We start from the raw sequence: 24,045 nt of genomic DNA, 5'->3' as shown, positions 1-24,045 counted from the left end.
AGAGAAGAATATAACATGCATGTTTAGGCTTTGTGAAAGAGGAAGGTTTTGGTGGAAGGATTGTGCAATAACTGTCAGTTAAGAAGCCCCAGGGAGAAACTGTTGGCCACAAAGCTCTGAGGTTTCCATGGAGGTGCCTCAGAGCTCAATGCAGGGAGGGAAAGGGCTCAATGGTGGGGGCTCTGAGCCAGTCTCCACTGCCTTCAACCCAAGTAGCTTTACTTACTGGACTGCTGGGAGTCGGCTGATAATAAAGAAAAAACTAAGTCAATAGAAAAAAAAATAGTATGAGCTAGCTCATAGGAGCAGATGCATACTAGGGTCTAAGGAAATTATGTGCCTGAAACATAAATGGTATGTTGGTGATAATAAGAGATAAGAATCAACCTGGATATCGACCTTGAAAAGGGCCACCCTATCGGAAACATTTGCTTGCTAAATTAAGTTAAAATTAAAATGGAGCTTTAACTCTGATTTGCACATAAGGTCATTATGGTGAAAGCAGGGTTATTGCTAACTCTTCTCATATAATTAAGATTCTTGGGCTGCAGCCTCAAGAACAGAACATACAGACCAGCATTTGGTTTAAAAAAATTTTTTTTGAGAAAGCTATTTTACTAAAAATGGGAGGATTTCTGAGTGCCTACCTAGACACAGTTTGTTAGTCATAGACAGGCAGACAACCTATGTGTCTTGTGCTTAGGATGTTCCTGCCCATTTTTTGCCTATCCAAAGTCCTAATCCCTGAAGGCCCTCTTAAGTCCCTCCTCCAGAGAGACATCCCAGAACCCCTCACTTGAGAGTCATCATTAATATTCTCCTCCTTGGGCTGGCCCGGTGGCGCACTGGAGAGTGCGTCGCTTGGGAGCGTGGCAGCGCTCCTGCCGAGGGTTCAGATCCCATGTGGAGACCGGTTCCCGCTCACTGGCTGAGCGCGGTGCGGGCGCGACACTGAGGGTTGCGATCCCGTTACCAGTCAGTAAAAAAGAGACAAAAAAAGGGTTGCGATCCCGTTGCTGGTCCCCGGTACGGGCACGACACTGAGGGTTGCGATCCCGTTACCAGTCAGTAAAAAAGAGACAAAAAAAGGAAAAAAAAAAAAATTCTCCTCCTTGTTCTGCCACAACAATATTCTTGTCCTTCTATCTTAGCACTTACCCTAGAATGCTTAATGTTAAATTTGTATCTTTTGTCTCCTTTAAATTCCAAGAGTTTAGTCATGGCAATATTAGATGCCAAATAAGTATTAGTTGAACTGAATTTGAGAGAGCAATGGAAGTGTATGTCTAATTAAAGAGAGAACACATAATCTAATAGGATTCCAGCTTGATTTGTACTTGGACATATTTTCAAATGTTAGAATACTGGTGGCACACTTGAAGTAACTCACATATACAAAAGAATATTAAACATGTAAGCAATAATTTCAGTATGATCACTACTACATCATAACCCTGTTTCAGAGTGTCTATAAAAGCATCCACAGTCACAGCACTATTTACCTGCTCCCTTTTCAGTATCATGTCGCTGTTTAAGTGCCCTGATTGCTCTCTTACATTCTCAAGAACTAAAGTTCCAGTAATATTTTTTTCATGCTGGCTTGATATTCTCTGTACTTCCTATCTCTTACTTGTTCCACATTGTACCTATTCTGTATTATATTGTACAGTCTACTTAGTTTGTCCTTCATTTAACAAACTAATAGTAACAATATAGGTTCCCAGTTGTAAACAAATTTGGCATCACACTTCATGAAGAACTTGCAATATACCAGTGTGGCATGGCACACCAGTTGAAAACCACTGTCTTAAAATGTTTCTCTGATCTGGATGCCTCATTTTGTAATCAGCCATTTCTATTCTCTTGGAGTATAAAGTTGTTTTGTGTTTTATTTTTCAAATTCTGTATTCATAGTTTTATGTTGCTTCCATCTCCCATTGTAGGCAGAATATTATCTAAATTCCCCAACTTCTTCAAAAACTTCCCCAGGCCTTATTCCTAGCTGTAGAAGTCCCTTGATTTTAGTGCAGCAAGCCACATTTCATCCACCACTAGAGAACTCCAACGGTCATCATTTTACTCTCTGTTCTTTTCTCTTCTGTGGCCTGCTACCCTTCATCTTTCACTCAGATGGTGTCTAGTTACTCTAGTTTTAACATCCAAACACTGACTGCAAATGTATCTGTAGTTTATCATGGATACAGTAGCCATATGTCCCAATTTTCCAAGGCTGGTTTCAGTTTATGCCTGTCATCTGGTGTAATTATTAATGGAGACCCCTTACACTCTAAAGATTTGTGTTTGGACAATTACATGTTTCCCTAGCCATAGACTCCAAAGAAGGTATTTTTTGTAGCTACCACCGGTATAGCCAAGCAAGTACATACATAGATTAAGGAGATTTTTCTTTTTATTATTGCCATTTTTCTCCAATTTGCCTGGCCTATCATAATTTAAACAAATACTTTTCTGATTATTGTAATTGGTGTAGAATTGACCATCACTTTTGAATCCAATCTCATGTATCTGTTTCCAGGTTCCTCTCCTGGCTGAAATTTATGGTATAGAGGGAAACATTTTCAGGCTTAAAATCAATGAAGAGACCCCCCTGAAACCCAGGTATGAAGTTCCCGATGTCCTCACAAGCAAACCAAGTACTGTAAGGTAAGCCAAGGAATAAGGTATCTTAGATATGCTCAATATGCTGTCTTTATTTTTTTTATTATTTTACTATAAAGGCATTTTTTTATTGAAATGTGTCGGTCATACATATTTATGGGGTACAATATTATATTTATATATATATACATATACATACACAATGTGTGATAGTCAAATCAGGGTAGTTAGCATATTCATTGTAAAAATTTATCATTTCTTTGTGATGAGAACATTTGAGCTCCTCTCCTATCCATTTGAGAACACATTATATAATTATTGTTAATTATAGATTTCCTAGCACTACTGGACACCATTAGAACTTATTTTTCTGGGGCCGGCCTGTGGCTCACTCGGTAGAGTGCGGTGCTGATAACACCAAGGCCACGGGTTCGGATCCCATATAGGGATGGCCGGTTCGCTCACTGCCTGAGCGTGGTGCTGACAACACCAAGTCAAGGGTTAAGATCCCCTTACCGGTCATCTTTTAGAAAAAAAAAAAAAAAGAACTTATTTTTCCGGGGCCGGCCTGTGGCTCACTCGGTAGAGTGCGGTGCTGATAACACCAAGGCCACGGGTTCGGATCCCATATAGGGATGGCCGGTTCGCTCACTGCCTGAGCGTGGTGCTGACAACACCAAGTCAAGGGTTAAGATCCCCTTACCGGTCATCTTTTAGAAAAAAAAAAAAAAAGAACTTATTTTTCCGGGGCCGGCCTGTGGCTCACTCGGTAGAGTGCGGTGCTGATAACACCAAGGCCACGGGTTCGGATCCCATATAGGGATGGCCGGTTCGCTCACTGCCTGAGCGTGGTGCTGACAACACCAAGTCAAGGGTTAAGATCCCCTTACCGGTCATCTTTTAGAAAAAAAAAAAAAAAAGAACTTATTTTTCCTATCCAGCTGTAATTGTGTCCATTAACCAACCTTTTCCTGTCTCTCTGCCTGCCTCCTCTTCCCAGCCTATAATAACCACAATTCTACTCTCTGTTTCTAAAAGTTCAGCTTCTTTTTTAGCTACTACATATAAGTGAGAACATGCAGTATTTATGTTTCTGTGCCTGACCTGTTTCACTTAACATAATGCCTTCCAGGCTCACTCATGCTGCAAATGACAACGTTCCATTCTTTTTCATGGCTGTATAATAGTCCATGGTGTATATATACCACATTTTCTTTATCCATTCATCTGTCACTGGACACCTAGGTTGGTTCCATATCTTGGCTATTGTGAATAGTGCTTCAGTAAACATGGGGTGCGGATATCTCTCTGGTATGATAATTTCCTTTCCTTTGGATAAATATTAAGCAGTGGCATTGCTGGATCATATGGTAGTTCTATTTTTAGTTTGTTGAGGAACCTCCATACAGTTTTCCATAATAGCTGTACAGATTTATATTTTCACCAATGGTGTACAAGTTACCCTTTTTTCACATCTTTGCCACCATTTGTTACTTTTTGTCTTTTTGATAATAGCCATTCTAACTGGGGTGAGATGATATTTCATTGTGGTTTTGATTTGCATTTCTCTGATGATTAGTAATGTTGAGAATTTTTTCATATACCTGTCAGCCATTTGTATGTCTTCTTTTCAGAAGTGTCTATTCAAGTCATTTGCCCATTTTTAAATTGGATTTTTTGGGCTTTTTGCTGTTGAGTTGTTTAAGTTCTTTGTGTATTCTGGATGTTAATCCCTTGTCAGATGAATAGTTGCAAATATTTTCTCCCATTCTGCTTGTTGTCTCTTCTCTCTGTTGATTGTTTCTTTTGCTGTGCAGAAGCTTCTTAATTTGATGTATTCCCATTTGTCTATTTCTGCTTTTGTTGCCTATGCTTTAGAAGTCTTCTCCATAAAATTTTTGCCCATACCAGTGTCTTGGAGTGTTAGCCCCATGTTTTTTTCTAGTAGTTTTATAGTTTCAGATCTTAAGTTTAAGTCTTTAATACACTTTGAGTTGATTTTGATATTCAGAATGTTCTTTTATCATACCTTGAGTAGTGAAATTTATATTTAATTCCTATTTTTTCTGCTACAATCATTTGCAGAGTTAGTATTCATATATTTGGGGATAAGTTTACTCATTTTCTATGTTACCCATTCTGTTTTTTCTTTATCCACTATTTGACTCATCAGCACTTATTAATGGAGAGAGGCAAAACTTTGACCTCTGTTTTTCTTCTCAAAAAGAAAGCAGTTTATTAGCCAGACTTTAGGAGCAAGTAGAAGGAAAGCTACTTAATTTACTCACTCAGATTAGCAGCAGGGCTCCAGAGATCTAATACACTAGCCAAACTCCCGTGCCTACCATAATTTATACATTTAGACTGACTCACGTTTAATTAAGGGTATTCTCAGAAGACTAACGTAATTTTACTTAGAGTCAGAGATAAATTAATAATCAGTGTCTAGATGAAAAAAAAAAAAAAAAAAAAAAGACTATAAGTTGAATTTACAGACTTATCAGGTCTGTAAATTTAGGGCATTAATTGGGAAAAGGTAGGACCCCTCAAAATTGAATAGCAACATTTGGGAAGATTTGGGTAATTCTAAATACCCAAATCTCAAAATTCCCCTGAGCCTCCCATTCCAGCTGAAGCAGCTCTTACTCTGTCCAATAAAGCTGATCCTGCCTTGCTTGAACACTCTGTATGGACCTCATCTAAGACATACCTTGCCAGGGGATTCCAATGATCCTTGTGCCTCACCCCTACCATCCTTCACTGCCTCCAGACCCACTGTCCAATTCAGATCTCAACATGCTCAGAGAGCCAATTACAGTCAAAACCCAGGAGGAGAAGGCTAACATGTGTAAAGAATTATAAGATTTTATAATGGCAAAACCCTGGGAAATATGCATAAAAATAATTTCTGCGGGATTCCTAGACCTGAATGAAGGAACATAATTTTAGATCAGGCTAAATTTATGACACAGGTGCATGTACCAAAACAAGTGGATTTGATATGCTAGCTTGGGAAGCTGAGAGTGGTTCTATTTTCTTGGTTGGTTAACTATAGTCTAAACTCAGCTGTGGATTCTGCTGAATGAAGCTGAGATACCAGGAATTCCTTGTTACAGTGTAGAAGAAACAATCCACAGACTTAGGGAGATAAAGATGTTGAAGTGAATTTGTCATATACAACCAGCCCATCTAGCCCCCAACTCTGTTTCCCAAGAGGATCCAGAAGATACCCCCTTCATTGAGAAATACATTGGTGAGGGAACACTTGAAAAGCATTTTAGTGAATATGCTTCTTTTGTGGGCTGGATATAATGGTGGGTATTGATGCCATGAAAATGGGCTCTCTGATTTCAGTAGAGACGATGAGACTCCAGGAGCAGAGGGAAAATAGCAGCATTTTAGTTGTCGGAGATAAGGTGGACATAATTCCATTACATGCAGTAGGGCCCATGTGGTACTCAAAATGATTTAACTCTCAGAATAGTGAACAGTTTTTTTCATGGGATCCATTAGACTTAAATAGATGGACTAAAGTCCTACTTGATGGAATAATCAAAAGAACTCTAAGTTTAATGAACAGTGAGGCACAGCCTCTCAAGCAACTCCAGACAGAGTTGGTTTCTAGATCCTGAGCATCTTGCTTGAAGGCAAGGCCTAGAATCCATGGAGATGGACTGAAAGGACATAAAAAGAAAATAAACCATCCCTGCTAAGCTTCCCTAAAGAGTCCTGTGACCATTTACCAGGTGACTATCAATGCGTAAGGGGAAATATTTAGACATTTGAGGGATTTAAAGAGCTTACATAATTCCTGAGGATCCTAAACATCCTGTCTACCTGTGGAATTGGAGGCTAATGAGAGTAAGAAGATAAATAGGTAAATAAAAAAACTGACCTGGCTCTATCTTAATGTGGACTCAATCTGTGTTATTTCCATAGTTTCTGAGTATATTGATGGAATGAGAAAAACAAAGCAAAACAAAACAATGTTTAGATTCTGCGCACCTGTTATTTCCATAGTTTCTGAGTATATTGATGGAATGAGAAAAACAAAGCAAAACAAAACAAAACAATGTTTAGATTCTGCGCACCGATGTAACTAGACTTTCCAAACCAAGGTAATAATGATGATGATGCTAGCTAGCATTTGAGTGTTTATTATATTTCAGGCACTGTGCCAAGTGCTTTACATGCATTATCTCATTTAATTCTCTTCAGAAACTCTATTTGTTATTGCTTTTATAAATTACAGATAAGGACACTGAGACCTAGAAAGATTGATTAACTTACCTGAAGTTATACATCTAGTGTGTGGTGGAGTTATATTCAATTGAAGCTCTCTGTCACCAAAACCCATGATCTCAATGACAGTTCTGTACTGCCTTATCTATGCTATGTCACACAAATATTGATTTGCTAATTACTTTGAATTACAAATTGCATTGAGCCATGTAAACCTATAGCAATTTTTTATTCTCTTCCTGTTTTGTTTTGTAGGCTGATTTCATGCTCAGGGGATACAGGAAGTCTGGTATTGGCACATGGAAAAGGAGATCTGAAGTGCTGTATCACTTCAAACCCATTCAAAGTAGAGTTGGTGTCTGAGAAAGAGGTTGTGATGAGCATAAATTCCCTGGGCCAGTTATACTTTGAGCACCTACAGATTCCTCACAAACAAAGGTATTTTTGCACATTATGACACATAAAGACCTTAGGAAAACCTGATTGTGAATTCTAGATGCCTAAGCAGGTAACATATTATCATAGAAAATTGATATGCCTTATTAGCTGTAGTACTGTTCTCAGAAATTCCATCTTTTCATCTATGCAGGTAAATATAGTCTTTATAAAAGTGAAAAGTTCAAAAATGTGAACTAACATGTCTTCAGAATTTCATTTTACTCCCTTACCTGAATCTCCCTTGACTTGAATAGTTACGCAGAAGTTTTCTGGGACTGTCCACTTGATCAAAGCTGTTTGTGTGGGGTCACATGAATTGGAAGGTGATGGTAAAGAAGAGATTCTTCTTCTATTTTTGCCAATATTGTTTTAAAGCTGTAATATTGTTACAAACCAGTCTGTAATTCTTTCTATTTTTATCATAATAATGAACATATTGTATCATTTGCAGAAAGCATTCAACATTTATTATTCCCACATAGTGATTTTTTCTGGGTTTCAACTTATTTCTATTTTAAAATTTTAATATTAAAAATATCTTATTTTCTTATCACAAAATTGACTGATTTGCCTACACTGTCTCCAAGGAGACATAGCAATCCTAATGAATATGTGCCTAAGAACAGAGCATCAAAATACATGAGGCAAAAACTGATAAAACTGCAAGGAGAAATATATGAATTCACTGTCATAGTTAGAGACTTTAACACCCCTGTGTCAGAAATGGACAGATCCAGAAAGCAGAAATCATTAAGGACATAGTTGAACTCAACAGAACCATCAGTCAACTGAATATAATTGACATGTATAGACTAGTTCAGCAGCAGCAGATTACATGTTCTTCTTCAGCTCACATGAAATGTTCATAAGACAGACCACATTATGGTCCCTAAAACCATAATTAAAACCATAATTAAACCATAAAATTAACAGACTTAATAGAAATCAAACAATGTCTGCTCTCAGACCACAATGGAACTAAACTAGAACTCAATAACAGAAAGCTGGAAAATTCCAAAATACTTGGTGATTAAACAATACATTTCTAAATAGCACATGGATCAAAGAAGAAATCTTAAGGGAAATTTTAAAGTATTTTGAACTAAATGAAAATGAAAATACCACTTATCAAAATTTGTGAGATGCAGTGAAAGCAGTATTTAGAGGGAAGTTTATAGCATTGAGTGTATATATTAGAAAAGAAGAAATATCTAAAATTAGTTGTCTAAGTTTCCACCTTAGGAAACTGGAAAAAGAGCAAATTAAATTTAAAGTAAGAAGAATAAAAGAAATATTAAAAATTAGAGCAGAAATCAATGAAATGGAAGACAGGAAATCAATAGAGAATATAAAACCAAAAGCTAGTTCTTTGAAAAGATGAGTAATATCAATAAGCCTCTAGTCAGGCTAACTAGGAAAAAAAAGAGAGAAGACACAAATCACTAATATCAGAAATAAAAGAGGGGGCATCACTACAGATCCCATGGACCTTACAAGGAAAATAATGGAATATTATCAACAACTCCATGCCCACAAATTTGCTAACCTAGATGAAATACGTATCAGAAATAAAAGAGGGGGCATCACTACAGATCCCATGGACCTTACAAGGAAAATAATGGTATATTATCAACAACTCCATGCCCACAAATTTGCTAACCTAGATGAAATACACTGATTCCTTGAAAGACACACTCTGCCAAAACTCACACAAGAAGAAAATAGACAATCTGAATAAGTCTATATCTATTAAATAAATTAAATCAATAATTGATAACCTTCCAAAACAGAAAGCACCAGGCCCAGATGGGTTCACTGGTGGATTCTATAAAGCATTTAAGGAAGAAATTATAACAATGCTCTGCAATCTCTTCCATAAGATAGAAGCAGAAGGAATACTTCCTTACTCATTTTATGAGGCCAGCATTACCCTAATCCCAAAACCAGACAAAGACACTACAAAAAAAATTTAAAACCCTGCATACTAATAATCTCTCATGAACATAGATGCAAAAATTCTCAACAAAATATTAGCAAATTGAATCCAAAAATGTATAAAAAGAATTATGCAATATGACCAAGTGGGATTTATCCCAGGTATATAAAGCTGGTTCAACATTCAAAAATCAATTAATGTAATTCAACACATCAACAAGCAAAGAAAAATTACATGATCATATCAATAGATACAGTAAAAGCATGTGACAGAATCCAATGCCCATTTATAATAAAAACTCTCAACAAACTAGGAATAGATGAGAACATTCTTAACTTCATAAAGAACATTTGCAAAAAACCTACAACTAACATCATACTTAATGGTGAGAATTGCAAAGCTTTTCTGCTTATCTCAGTAAGGAGGCAAAGATTTCACCTCTCACCACTACTTTTCAATATCATACCAGAAGGCCTAGTTAATGCAGTAAAACAAGAAAAAGGGGGGAAATGGTATACAGTTTGAGAAAGAAGAAACAAAACTGTCTTTTTTGACAGGTGAAATGATTGTCTATGTGCATTAACCTCGTATCCTGCAACCTTGCTATAATCAAGGTTAATGTACAAAAGTCAATTGCTTTCCTATATACTAGTAATAAACAAGTGGAATTTGAAATTAAGAAAACACATTACCATTTACATTAGCACCCAAAAATGAAATACTAAGGTATAAATCTAACAAAATATGTACAGTTCTATATGAGTGGAACTATAAATTCTGATGAAAGATTTCCAAGAAGAATCATATAAATGGAGAGATACTCCATGTTCGTGGATAGGAAGGCCCAATATTGTCAAGATATCAGTTCTTCCCAACTTGATCTGTAGAATTAATGTAATCTCGATCAAAATCTCAGCAAGTTATTTTGTGGATTTTGACAAATCTATTCTAAAGTTGTATGGAAAGATAAAAGACCCAGAATAGCCAACTCATTGTTGATAGAGAAGAAAAAAGTCACAGAACTGACACTACCCAACATCAAGACTTACTATAAATCTACAGTAATCAAGACAGTGTGGTATTAGTGAAAGAACAGACAAATACATCAGTGAAACAGAAAAGAGAGCCCAGAAATAGACCCACATACATATAGTCAATTGATCTCTGACAAAGGAGCAAAGGCAACATAATGGAGCAGATAGTCTTTTCCACAAATGGTGCTGAAACAACTAGACATTACATGCAAAAAAGTTATCTTCACAAAAATTATCTCAAAATGGATCAGAGATCTAAACGTAAAAAACAAAACTATGAAACTCCTAGAAGATAACGTAGGAGAAAACCTGGATGACCTTGGGTATTATGGTGATTTTTTAAAATATAACACCAAAGGAATGATCCATGAAAGAAATAATTGATACTTGACTCCATTAAAATTTAAAACCTCTCTGTGAAAGACAGTGTCAAGAGAATGAGAAGATGAGCCACAGGCTGGGAGAAGATATTTGTAAAAGACACATCTCATGAAGGACTGTTACCCAAAATATATTAAGAACTCTTAAAACTCAACAGTAAGAAAACAAAATACCCTCTTAAGAAATGGGCAAAAATCATAATAGACACCTCATCAGAGAAGATCTGCAGATGGCAAGCGAGGATATGAAAAGATACTCAATATCACATGTCATTAGGGAATTGTAAATTGAAACAATGATATTCCACTACACACCAAAATCCAAATGAATGGCCAAAATCCAAAACACTGACAACACCAAATGCTGCAGAGGATGTGGAACAACAAGAACTCTCATTCATTACTGATGGGAATGAAGAATGGTGCAGCTATCTTGGTAGGCATTTTTGGCAGTTTCCTACAAAACTAAATTGTAAGAATAAATAGAGAAAAACACTGGTTTTACCATACTATTACTCAGCAACAATCAACAGAGAATACAGACCTCCGACTTCTGTGACCAAATGTGTGGAAATTTCTCCCCACTGGCAAATCAGCCAGCAGTTCTTCAGCAGACACCAGCTGGGTGTCCTCCAATTGAACTCTGATGCTCTCTACCTGGAGAACCCACAGGCTGAGGGCTAAGTCCCCAAGACTGCCCGTGCCTTCAGATGCCAGTTGTAAGCCCAGGCCTCTGGAGTTTCTGACCAATGAGCTATAAATCAGGGTTCCCACAACCCCCTTTGTAGGTTCGATTACTTTATTAGAGTGGCCCACAGAACTCAGAGAAACACTTACCGATGTTTACTGGTTTATTACAAAGTATATTTTTAGGGATACAAAGAAACAGCCAGATGAAGGGATACCTGGGGTGAGGTCTAGAAGGGTCCCAAGCACAGGAGCTTCTGTTCCAGTGGAGTTGGGGCATGCCACCCTCCCAGCACATGCATGAGTTTAGCTGTCCAGAAGTGTCCAATCGCTGTGCTCTTGGGTTTTTAAGGGAACTTCATTATGTAGGTATGATTGAAGCATGGACAACCATGTAGAAATGTAATTGGACAAAAAGGGTATGCTCTTACACTAACAGACTGGGGAAACCCAACAAAGCCTGTTCTTTACAGGCTCTTGACCTCTCTGTGTAGCATTCCTTCCTCCTGGGCATAGGGTGGGACTCCTCCTGAAATGAGGGTCTTATGACCTACAGTCAGCTAAGGTAAATCTGTGAATTTCCTGTCTGGAGGAGTAAAAGGAGCAGATGAAAAGAGGGCAGGAGAGGTCACAGAGTAACATGAGCCAGGAACCACGGATGAAAGCCAATATGTAAATATAGTAATATCACATCAACATATTCTTGCTATACAATCCAGCAGTCATACTCCTTGGTATTTATCCAAATGAATTGAAAGCTTATGTCTTCACAAAAACCTGCACATGGATGTTTATAGCAGTTTTATTTGTAATTGCCAAAGTATGGAAACAACCGAGAAATGTCTGTTAGTAGCTGAATGGACAAATAAGCTGTGGTACATCTAGAAGGAATATTATCCATCAGCACTGAAGAGGAATGAGTTGTCAAGCCATTAAAAAACATAAAGGAAGCTAAGTATATATTACTAAGTAACAGAAGGCAATCTGAAAGGGCCAGGTGCTATATGATTCCAACTATATGACATTCTAGAAAAGGCAAAACCCTGGGGATAGTGAAAAGATTAGTGGTGGCCAGGATTCAGGGAGAGAGAGGGATGAATAGACAGAATACAGAGCACTTTAGAGTAGTGGAACTACTCTTTATGATACTGCAACAGTGGATAAATGTCATTATACATTTGTCCAAACCCATAGAATATACAACAGTAAGAATGAACCCTAATATAAACTATGGACTTTGGTTGATAATGATGTGTCCATGTAGGTTTGTCAGATTTAACGAGTATACCAGTGTGGTGCAGGATGTCAATAGTAGAGGAGATTGTGCATATGTGGGGATGGAGGTGTTCCTTTCACTTATGCTGTGAACCTAAAAGTGCTCTAAAAAATAAAGTTTATTAATTTAAAAAAATTGTAAGGCAACATACTAGAGAAATTTTTGGCATTATAAGAGTCAAAATTAACATGCACAATACAGAAAGAGTTCTTACAAATCAATAAGAAAAAGAACAATGAGAAAATAAAAATGGGTGATATTAACTGCAGCAATGCATATTAATATATAATTGTCAAAAATTTAATGTTGAGTGAAAAACACATCACAAAAGAATATATATAGTATACTTTTATTTACATAAAAAGTTTTTTTTAAAGGCAAAACCGGGCCGGCCTGGTGGTGCACTGGATAAGTGCGCCGCTTGGGAAGCGCGGCGGCGCTCCCGCCCAAGGGTTCGGATCCCACGTACAGACTGGTTCCCGCTCACTGGCTGAGCGAGGCGCGGGGGCGACACCGAGGGTTGCGGTCCCGTTGCCGGTCCCCGGTCCGGTGCGGGGGCAACACTGAGGGTTGCGATCTGTTGCCGGACACGGAAAAAGACAAAAGACAAAAAAAATAAAAAAATAAAAAAAATAAAGGCAAAACCAAATAATATAGTATTTGGGTATTCATATGTATGTGGAAATACTATAAAAAAACCAAGGGAATGATTAACACGAAATTGAGTAAAGAGGGTACCTTTGATGTGTGGGGAAGGAGGCAGATGCATTTAAGAGAGGAGCATAGAAACTCCAAAGGAACAAGTCACTTCCGTTGCTTTAGCTCAGTGGTGGGTTCATGGTTGTTCACTTTAGTATTATTCTTTAAGCTCTGCATATACATTATATACTCTTACTCTTACTATACGTGCTGTGTTTTATACTGAAGACAAAGATTAATTTATAATGAGTAAGAATAAATAATTCACAGAGGAATAAATAGAGGTATCAGTAAGTGTGTAAAAATGTAGTCTACTCCATTGGGATCATAGAAATACAAATTAAAATGTGTTATCTTTCCTAAAATTTTAGATTGGCAAAGACTCAAAACATTGATAAAGTCTAGTGTTGTTAATAATGTGGGGAAATCAATACTCAAATACAACTAAGGGTGGAAGAATAAATAACCACAATCATTCTGAAAAACTGTACATTATGTTACTGTGTACTAGGGTAACTGATTGAAGGGAGCTATGTTTTACTTGTTTACTTATGTTTTGTTGAAATATTGTGAGCATGTATTACATTTATATTAGAAAATTGATAAAGGTATTTTAGAAGGGTTGACAAGAAAATTTAAATACATCTATATTTTTATAAGAAATCATTAATGTTCATTTTTGTGAACTCATTTTTATAGTGTTATATTGCAACACCGAGGGTTGCGATCCCGTTGCCGGTCCAGTCCGGTACGGGCACGACACTGAGGGTTGCGATCCGTTGCCGGACACGAAAAAAGACAAAAAAAGGAAAAAAAAAAAAAAAGAAAAAGGAAAGTGTGGTATGTAACAAGATAGAGACATAGGCAGGGGCAGTTCTGTGAAGAGACTTGTAATAATTCTTTTTTTCTTTTTAATTTATTTTTCTTAATTGGAATATGATAATCATATATATTTATGGAGTATGATATATTTGGGTACATTCATACCGTGTTCAATGATCATATCAGGGTACTCAGTATATTCAACACCTCAAACATTTGTCACCTCTTTGTGTTGGGAAACATTCAACATCATCTCTATTAGCTATTCAAAGATTCACAGTACTTTGTTTTTGACTGTAGTCTCCCTATATTGCTACAGAACACTAGATCTTATTCTTCCTATCTCTCTACAATTTTGTATCTACTGACCACCCTCTCCCCATTCCTCTCCTCTTGTTTCTAGTTTCTAGTAACTACTATTCTACTCTCTACTTCTATGAGATCAACTTTTTTAGCTTCCACATATGAGTAAGAATATGTGGTATTTCTATTTCTATGCCTGTTATCTCTCTTAACATTTTATTCAATAAATGTTTGTTGGATACCTCCTATATGCCAGGCATTGTTCAAGGAATTGGTGATATATCATTGAACAAATCTAAGTTCCCTATTTATCATGGAGCTTACTTTCTTCTAAGCCATATTAACCTTTTTGAGTTTATCCTAAGAGCAAGGAAAGTTATGAAAAGGTTTTAAGTAGCAGAGATACATGTTCTTGTTTCTGTTTTTAAAAGATTATTTTGGCTGACTTATGAAGAATGGACACTCCAAAAGTCTTCTTTTAGCTATGGCCACATGGGATGGTAAAAAATATTTTCAGTGCAATGAAGACAAATGCTTCTTCCTCTTGAGAACTGACCCATATTGATGAGCATGGGAGAATATTTTTTCCATTTCCAAATAGAGAAGATAAGGGCAACTAAGGCATAGCCTTACACAGTTTTGTGATAGTGTGTTAAATCAGCTTTTGGGAGATGGCAAATTAGATAGCTTAGGTGGTGATTCAGAGTCACAGACACCTTTGCAAAAATTTGATGAAAGCTATGAACCATTTCTGTAAAAAGTTTTTTAAATTTCATACTGTTTGAGGGAATTCACAGGCTCTAAAGCCTATCAGTGGACCTCAGGATAGTAACTCCTACATTAAGGATTCAGGTAGAATAAAAAAATGTGTAGGCTCACTTTATAGAACCTTAAATTATGAAGAAACAAGTACATTAACCTTTAACATGGGCAAAGAGCTCATTTTAAAGAAATACGCATTTCACACACAATTTTTAAAAAACTTTTTCATCCACTAAAGAAAAGGAGATATTTTAAAGCTGAGAAAGTTTACAGCTCTAGATCAGAAGATTATGGACTTGAATAGTTACTGCCATTTCAGTTGACTTGACTTCACAAACCAGCACAAGATATAGCCAGTAGTTTGGCTAATTAGGTGAGGGGAAAAAGTGCTTGTCTCGGCAAAAATAAATCTCTGCTTAGGCTCTCTCAAAACAGGTCTAAGTTATTTGATTCTAAATGTTTGTCTCACATGTTTAAAGAAAAAAAATTACAAAGAAAAAAATTTTTGTTTTTGGTGGCTGGCCAGTGCAAGTATCTGAACCCTTGACCTTGGTGTTACCAACACCACACTCTAACCAAGCGAGCTAACTGGCCAACCAAGAAAAAAATTTGACTGCATTTTTTAAAGTGCTTTCACATCATTTTGGTTCATGTAAAAGTAGTCATGTCAAATGGTATGACAATTCCTCAAAAAAATTAAACATAGAATTACAATATGATCCAGCAATTCCACTTCTGGGTATATACCCAAAAGTGATGGCAGGGACTCAAACATATTTTTAAGCCCATATTCATAGTAGTAGTATTCACAGTAGCCAAAAGGTGGAAGCAACCCAAATGTCCATCAATAGATGAGTGGATAAGCAAAATGTGGGTATATACATACAGTGGAATATTATTTAGCCTTAAAAAGGAAGGAAATTCTGATACATGCTACAAAATGGGTGAAAATTGAAGACATTATCCTAAGTGAAATAAGCCAGTCTCACAAGGATGAATACCATATGATTCCACTTATGTGAAGTACCTAAAGTAGCAAATTCATAGACAGAGAATAGAGTGGTGGTTTTGGGTGTGGGTGGGGGGAGAAATGAGTAGTTATTGTACAACGGGTATAGAGTTTCAATTTACAAGATGAAAAGAACTCTGGAGATAGATTGTGATGATGGTTGCACAACAGTGTAAATGTACTTAATGCCACTAAACTGTATACTTAAAAATGGTTAAAATGGTAAATGTTATGTATATTTTAGCACAAAAAATAAATTCATGTGAGCTATGCAACAGTGTAAATGTACTTAATGCCACTAAACTGTATACTTAAAAATGGTTAAAATGGTAAACGTTATGTATATTTTAGCACAAAAAATAAATTCATGTGAGCTATTGTTCATAAGGATGATTATTGACATTTATATAGAACACAGATTTAATTTGTAAATGTAGTGATATCACAAACTAGTCTTCTTAGAGATGAACTTATTTGTTTTTTAATAATCCAAATAAAATACACTATTGTGGTAACCGCATTTGTTGCAATTTATAAACTCAATTTGTTCCCCTTTTTGTACCAACAGGAAAATCAGGAGGATCTGGGCCTGTGGGAAGAGAAATTTGGAAAATTTGTGGATGTCAAAGCTAATGGTAAAATTGAAACTGGTGTAGTATTAAAACAGATCATAAAACAAAATGGCTAAATATTTCTCTCTAAAAGTCCCTTACACTTTCGCACCTAAAACAAATGACTTCTTTAATGTGAATAGACATCTCAGATTTGGGTCTCCTGTCTTTTAATAATGCATTGCAACAGAGAAATAGTGATTATATGCTTTTTATGGGGAATGTAAGAGAAGTATAGGCTACATGGAGCTTATGGTCTCATGCAGGGGCTGGGCCAGCACACTGCTTGCACTGTCCAGTAAATCAGACAGCTACAAATTCCATATTCTACTTATTTGAAAGTAAAGTGATGAGAAGCCACGTTCTAGAGCTCATCAGTTCCAACATTCCAAGCCAGTGGTTCTCAACCTTTTCCAGGCCTCCCCATCATTCACATGGGTCATTCACATGCCCATATGTGACACTTCTTTCAAGGCTTAGTGATGTGGTTTTGGGGGCGCTGAAATGGGGAGTTTGTCTCTTTAGGAGATACCTTTCTGATATTTGGGGCTTTTGTGGTTAGAAAAATACTCACTTTCTTCCTTCCTACTCCCTAACCTGTGGGATAACAAAACACTGCCTCCTTGAGAATCCCTAGTCTATAGCCATCTACACCTACAGCATAGTATGATGATAAGGGCTGACAGAATGCCCCAAATTTATACGTAGGGTGTGTTCTCAGGCTCTCCTTTCTGTAATGTCATAATCTTTTTTACCCTCTCTGTAGCACCCCTTTTCCACAAACTCCTACAAATAAGGATCACTTGGTATCAAATACTTTAACTTAAGCATGAATTTTTTTTTTTTTTCTTTTTGTCTTTTTTCGTGTCCGGCAATGGGATCGCAACCCTCGGTGTCGCGCCCACACCTCGCTCAGCCAGTGAGCGGGAACCGGTCTGCATGTGGGATCCGAACCCTCGGTGGGAGCTCCACCGCGCTCCCAAGAGGCGCACTGTAGCAGTGCGCCACCGGGCCGGCCCATAACTTAAGCATGAATTTAAGTCAGTGTTATGCCTCCTAGTTATTTGAATTTTCCCATATTGCTAAAACAATTTTTAAACGAAAGACTTTGTCTTCGTTTAAAAGAAGTTTATATACCTACAATCACAGGAAAGTAGTATTTTGAGGAGTCAGAAAAGCCCTCCTGGTGCCCTTGACATTATAGTCCCTGTAGGTAGTCACACAGGAGGCTGACAGTAAGAATAAGTGATCAGATGGAGGACACCCAGTCATTCATCTAGTGAAGATTGAAAGTGTTCACTATCCTTTGCTTAAGCACAGAAGTACACAATATATTTTAGGAAAATTTTAATTAGGAAAATATCCAAAGCTATATAACCATGTTTTACAAATAGAAATGAGATTTACTATAAATGAGGACACAAAGAACTTTAGCACACAGCTAAGTAACATAACTAAGTGACCAAAACTTTGCCTTGTATATGTTTGTATCTCCATAACACCTGACAGTAACATCTTACAGAGAGTCAATATACAGCATTTGCTGATTGATCAGCGCAAGCTTGGGTTTCTCAATCCCTAGTCCATCTTGCTATGCTCATAGTTAATTGAATGTCCTTAATTGATTGTCCTATTGAGAAAAAAAAAACTCAGTCAGTATCCTGGTCTCTGCAGGTCCTGCCTCCATTGGTTTGGATTTCTCTTTGCATGGATTTGAGCATCTCTATGGGATCCCACAACATGCAGAATCACACCAACTTAAAAATACTAGGTAAGTGAAAGTAAGAATTCTTGCAGGAGGCTCTGGTTTCTGGATTGAAAAAAATTTGAAAGGAACATGTGTGAGATTTCTGAGCCAGTGCTAATATGTGCCAGGCCTTTTCCTCCTTGATATGGCTTGTGGATTTTTAAGAACCTTTCTAGAGTGATCACCCAGAGCAATGGTTTTCAATTTTTATTTTATTTTTTGTTAAAAATTAGACAATTATAAAAATTATAATACTGAACCTAAAAATATAGAGGAGGTAAAAATACGGAGCTGCTATGGTTGAAGTAGAGTGGAGATCTTTATCTCTGGGTTTCACTTTCACCCCCTCAAGGCCTTTTTGTGGAACCCTGAGAGAATACACTTTGAAAAATTACTGACCTAGAAAAAGGCTTTTACCAAAAGGGGACAGTGAGCCAGAGAATGGACAAGTGTAGCCTCTCATATCACTTTTGGTTCCCTCAGGGAAATTATTTCAAGCAAACACTATTGACAAATAGATGCCAGAGGCATCAGACTAAGAACAAACAAAACCAAAGAAAAACAGGGTCTGCTTGGGTTGCCAGGTTCAGGTGCTGTTTACTTGACAGATAAGCAAGTCCCTCAGAAACTGTGCTGCTCTCACAGTAACCTGAGCTCTGCACTCCCCACCCCTATTCAATTCTGTTCTTTCCCTATCTAGCTTGTTAGGACACTATCCTTTTGTTTTAGCTGTAGAAAAGTGTTCACAAAATTCATCAGTGGATACTTATTGTGTACTTGCTATTGTGGAGATTCATGGTAGACAGTCTTCCCCTCAAAAGAGATATTTAGAGGCCGGCCCGTGGCTCACTCGGTAGAGTGCGGTGCTGATAACACCAAGGCCACAGGTTCGGATCCTATATAGGGATGGCCGGTTTGCTCACTAGCTGAGTGTGGTGCTGACAACACCAAGCCAAGGGTTGAGATCCCCTTACCGGTCATCTTTTAAAAAAAAAGAGATATTTAGAAAAGATATCTAAGATATGGGATTATGCATGCCAGTTGTCACATGAGGGGATGCCAAAGGAATCAAAGGAGGAGGATCACATTCACCCAGGTTGGGTTAAGAAACCTTTTGGGAAGTGGTAAGAGTTGAGCCTTGAAAGATGCATAGGACCTAAGTGTTTGCAGAGGAGAGTGGAGCTGTTCTATCCATTGATTATACATCTGTGATGGTAATTGATGATAATCTTTATGTTTCAGTGATGGAGATGCTTACCGTCTTTATAACCTGGATGTCTATGGATATAAAATACATGACAAAATGGGCATTTATGGTTCAGTGCCTTATCTTTTGGCCCACAAACTGGGCAGGACCTTAGGCATTTTCTGGCTGAATGCCTCAGAAACACTAGTGGAGATCAATACAGAGCCCACAGTAGAGGTGAGCTATGGATCATAGCTGCATGCCATGCTTAAAGAAGAGACAAAACCACATTTTGTAGATATACCATTGTGTAGTATGTGGTATATCTACACAATGGAATACTACTCAGCTATAAAAACGAATGAAATACTGCCATTTGCAACAACATGGATGGACCTTGAGAGAATAATATTGAGTGAAACGAGTCAGGCAGAGAAAAAGAAATTCCACATGTTCTCACTCATTGGTGGGAGCTAAAAAAACAAACAAATTAATTCACCCACATACACACACAAAAAAAAACCAGGGGGGTGTGGGGAAGAAGATATAACAACTATACTTTTATGAAGTTGTTACAACAAGCAAACGGAAAGGACATTCTTGGGGGGGAGGGGAGAGAGGGAGGAGGGAGGGAGGTGTCGGTGATGGGCCATAATAATCATATACAGTGTATATTGACAAAATAAAAATTTAACGAAAAAAAAAAAAAAAGGAGACAAAACCAGTGCAGTGTAGTCATAGCTCTTGTCTTTGTAGTGGCAGTTCTCTGCCACCAGAGGCTTTGCAGTGTAATCAGTGAATATCAGTAGTATTTACTAGAGGAACAGACTGTTACTTACATATGGATGGGTGTTCTAAATTAGAGTGAAATTTCTCAGATTTTCATTCCATTTCTTTTCCAGTATACACTGACCCAGATGGGCCCAATTGCTGCTAAACAAAAGGTGACATCTCGAGCTGATGTGCACTGGATGTCAGAGAGCGGAATCATTGATGTTTTTCTGCTGACAGGACCTACACCTTCTGACATCTTCAAGCAGTACTCACAACTCACAGGTATTTGCATTGGAAGTGCAGTTTCCTCTATTCCCTGTATCATCACTGTCTGCTAGTGTTCTAGGAGTGGGGGTGAGCTCTTCTCATCATCACTATCCTCCTCACAAGCACTCTGGTGAGAGCTCCCCTGGCTTTGCTCAATGGTTACCACCCGTCTCCTGCCTACCACTTTCCAAATTTTTTTTTTTTTTTTTTAAAGATGACCGGTAAGGGGATCTCAACCCTTGGCTTGGTGTTGTCAACACCACGCACAGCCAGTGAGCCAACCAGCCATCCCTATATAGGATCCGAACCCGTGGCCTTGGTGTTATCAGCACCGCACTCTCCCAAGTGAGCCACAGGCCGGCCCCCAAATTTTTGTTAAAATTATTTCTCCCCCATTCTCTTGTTTTTGTGGATTTATTTATTTTTTTCTTTTCTCTACTCTGATTTTAGTTGGATTTTAGGAGGGGAAGGAGATAAATGCAAGTAGTTGACCAGAAGTCCTTCATGTTATCCGTAGATGTTTCGACAATAATTTCATGACAGTTCTTCCTGACTTCGGTCTCTTTCCCTCCAAGTCGGTCTCAGCACTACTCCCTGACTTCATTTTTCTAAAACATAGGTCTGCTAAGGTTGCATCTTGCCAAAGTTTTGATGGCTTCCCTTGAGAAAAAATTCAGAATTCCCTGCCTGAACTACAAGGCCCTTTACAAACTCTCTCCCATTTTATCTTCTACTGGTGTCTCTCATATTGTTGTAAGACCTGTGCACCGTGCACAAATCTCACACATCGGGATGGCTCACTTCACAAAGACCATGAGACAGAGACCGATGCAATCAAGCAAGAGGAGTTTATTCCAGCATGCTAGGGTCACTCAGTCTCCTGGACAGAAGCGACCCCGAGCTCTTAACACAAGCACTTTTTATACAGTTTTTTTGACAGACTGTTGCAACAGGATGAGTTGTATGCTGCTTATGGGTTATCTGAGGCGACCTTTAGATTTATTGGTGGGCTTTAGTGGCTGGCACCCCGATAAGGAACAGTGTATTTCCCAATCGTTTATCTTCCTTGTGGTCTGGTCAGGTGGCCTCTAGATAAGGAACTGGTCAGTTCCTGGAACCAGGTGGTGATTACTCTCTTCCTGGAATTTAGCATGCCTGGGCCCGCCTTGATTATGCTTGTCTTTTACATTAACCCCTTAGAAGCTGCCTTACTTAAAATGGCATTAGTTATGTTTTCCCATTTTTAGCAAGCATTTGTACAGAAGCAAACTGCGCATGTTAAAGTTATACTTTTCTTCTACACTGTAACACCCTAGATAATTTATTTTTCCCTAAACCAGTCATGTACTTCTCTGCCTCTGTGTCTTTTCTATTCCCTGGGCTTAGAATGCACATTCTAGGCCCAGGGAATAGAAAATAGAATAGAGTGCATATTTTCCCTGTCTTGTATACTCCTACTTATTCTTCGGGGTCCAAACCAAGTGTTACCGCCTCTGTGAAGTATTTAAGACTCCTCACTTCACCACAGGTGGAATTTATTAACCTCTTTATATTCCCGTAACAATAGGCTGACACTTTTTTTTTTTTTTTTTTTGTCCTTTTTGAGACCGGCCACATCAGGCTCAGCCAGTGAGCGCTGTGAGCGCACCGGTCATCCTTATATAGGATCCGAACCCGCAGCGGGAGCACTGCTGCGCTCCCAGCACCGCACTCTCCCGAGTGCGCCACGGGCTCGGCCCTAGGCTGACACTTTTAACATAGCAGTTATACCTCAGAGCAGAGCAGTTTATTTATATCTGCCTCATTAGCCAAACTGTCGCTTCCTTGAAGGCAGGGACTATGCTTTCTTCTACTGGATATTCTAAGTATCAAGCTCAGTGCTTAGTACCCTGTTAACATTCAGGAAATGTTCATCAAATGAATAATGATCATTGTAGTGGTTGATTCAGTTGTCGTCTTCCTCACTTAGGCACACAAGCCATGCCTCCTCTCTTCTCCTTGGGGTACCACCAATGCCGCTGGAACTATGAAGATGAGCAGGATGTAAAAGCAGTGGATGCAGGATTTGATGAACATGACATTCCTTATGATGTCATGTGGCTGGACATAGAGCACACTGAGGGCAAGAGGTACTTCACCTGGGACAAAAAAAGATTCCCAAATCCCAAAAGGATGCAAGAGCTGCTTAGGAACAAAAAACGTAAGGTAAAATAAGCCAACATTTCTGAACCTTTTAATTACAAAGCTCCTAAAAATTTTTAAATTTGTCTTGGCACATTAGTGGAGGAGAACCATCTGATAAAAATGGCCATAAAAATAGTACATTCAAATGTAATCATAACTGTGATGACCAAGAAAATGAACAGTGAAAAGGTGCTGACTCCATCCATCCCTGCCCTGGTTGCCTAGGTCCCTGTAATGATGAAGGGCCCTACCATTTTCAGTCCCATTGGTTATGGCCACCCCATAATGATGTGATGGACTCCCCTGCTCCCCACTCAAAATTTGGTGCCAGTGTCAAGACCGATGACACCATACATGTACCAAGAGTATACGAAAAAGTTTATTCTTCACATAATGAGGCTTTCTGCGGGGAGCAGGGCTGGCTCCCAAGCTGGTTTAGAATGACTTTAGAGAAATGGATCATAGCTGCATGCCATACTTACAGAAGAAACAAAACCACTGCAATGTAGTCATAGCTCTTGTCTTTGTATTGGCAGTTCTCTGTCACCAGAGGCTTTGCAGTGTAATCAGTGAATGTCTTCTGAGAAAAGAAACTGGATCAGCTTTTATGGTGGTTAGAGGGTAGGGCTAAGGTGAGGTTTCTTGCACATGGGCTGGGGCTTACATGATTTGAACTTCCTGCTGACTGTAGAGGAGGGAGCTCCAGGGCTTACTTTGTCAAGTTGCCCAGATGTGGACAGAAAGGTAAGGGGGTGGGCTTGAAAGTCAAATATCAATAATGGAGTCAGATTCTTTATTACAATGTTTTTCCTGCATGCTTCCTTGATGGACTCCACCTCTCAGTCTGGCCAAGGAAAGAACTGAAATAGGAAATGAGGAGGGGGAGAAGCCACTGGAAAGTGTATGATGCTGCTTTTCTGTTCCAGGAGTGGTGGTGGTGGTAATAGCAGTAATGAAAAGAGGGAGGGAAAGAAGAAGATAGAGAGAGGAAAAGAGGGGCAAAACCCCATATGTATCATACAAATGAGTACAATCCCCCTCCCTGAAATTAAAGTTGCCTTTTCAGTCC

General features: G+C 38.3%; 1 protein-coding gene across 1 annotated transcript in view; it reads left to right on the top strand.

The window, feature by feature from the left end:
- LOC103603235 (neutral alpha-glucosidase C-like) overlaps window positions 1–22,997 on the top strand; it is a gene marked incomplete at its 3' end in the record, with an annotated part of 32,502 nt that extends 9,505 nt beyond the window's left edge. Inside the window, exons 5-12 of the mRNA XM_008587731.1 lie at window positions 2,537–2,664; window positions 7,117–7,299; window positions 12,601–12,667; window positions 16,776–16,842; window positions 18,493–18,589; window positions 19,808–19,988; window positions 20,654–20,807; window positions 22,762–22,997. Of these exons, the coding sequence (XP_008585953.1) occupies window positions 2,537–2,664; window positions 7,117–7,299; window positions 12,601–12,667; window positions 16,776–16,842; window positions 18,493–18,589; window positions 19,808–19,988; window positions 20,654–20,807; window positions 22,762–22,997 (1,113 nt within the window). The remainder of the gene's footprint in view (window positions 1–2,536; window positions 2,665–7,116; window positions 7,300–12,600; window positions 12,668–16,775; window positions 16,843–18,492; window positions 18,590–19,807; window positions 19,989–20,653; window positions 20,808–22,761) is intronic.
- Between the last annotated feature and the right edge of the window lie 1,048 nt (window positions 22,998–24,045).

This window comes from Galeopterus variegatus, unplaced genomic scaffold (genome assembly GCF_000696425.1).
Source record: "Galeopterus variegatus unplaced genomic scaffold, G_variegatus-3.0.2 Scaffold119, whole genome shotgun sequence".
NCBI lineage: Eukaryota > Metazoa > Chordata > Mammalia > Dermoptera > Cynocephalidae > Galeopterus > Galeopterus variegatus.
Note: the sequence above shows the minus strand (reverse complement) of the source record. Positions and strands in the feature narration are given on the sequence as shown.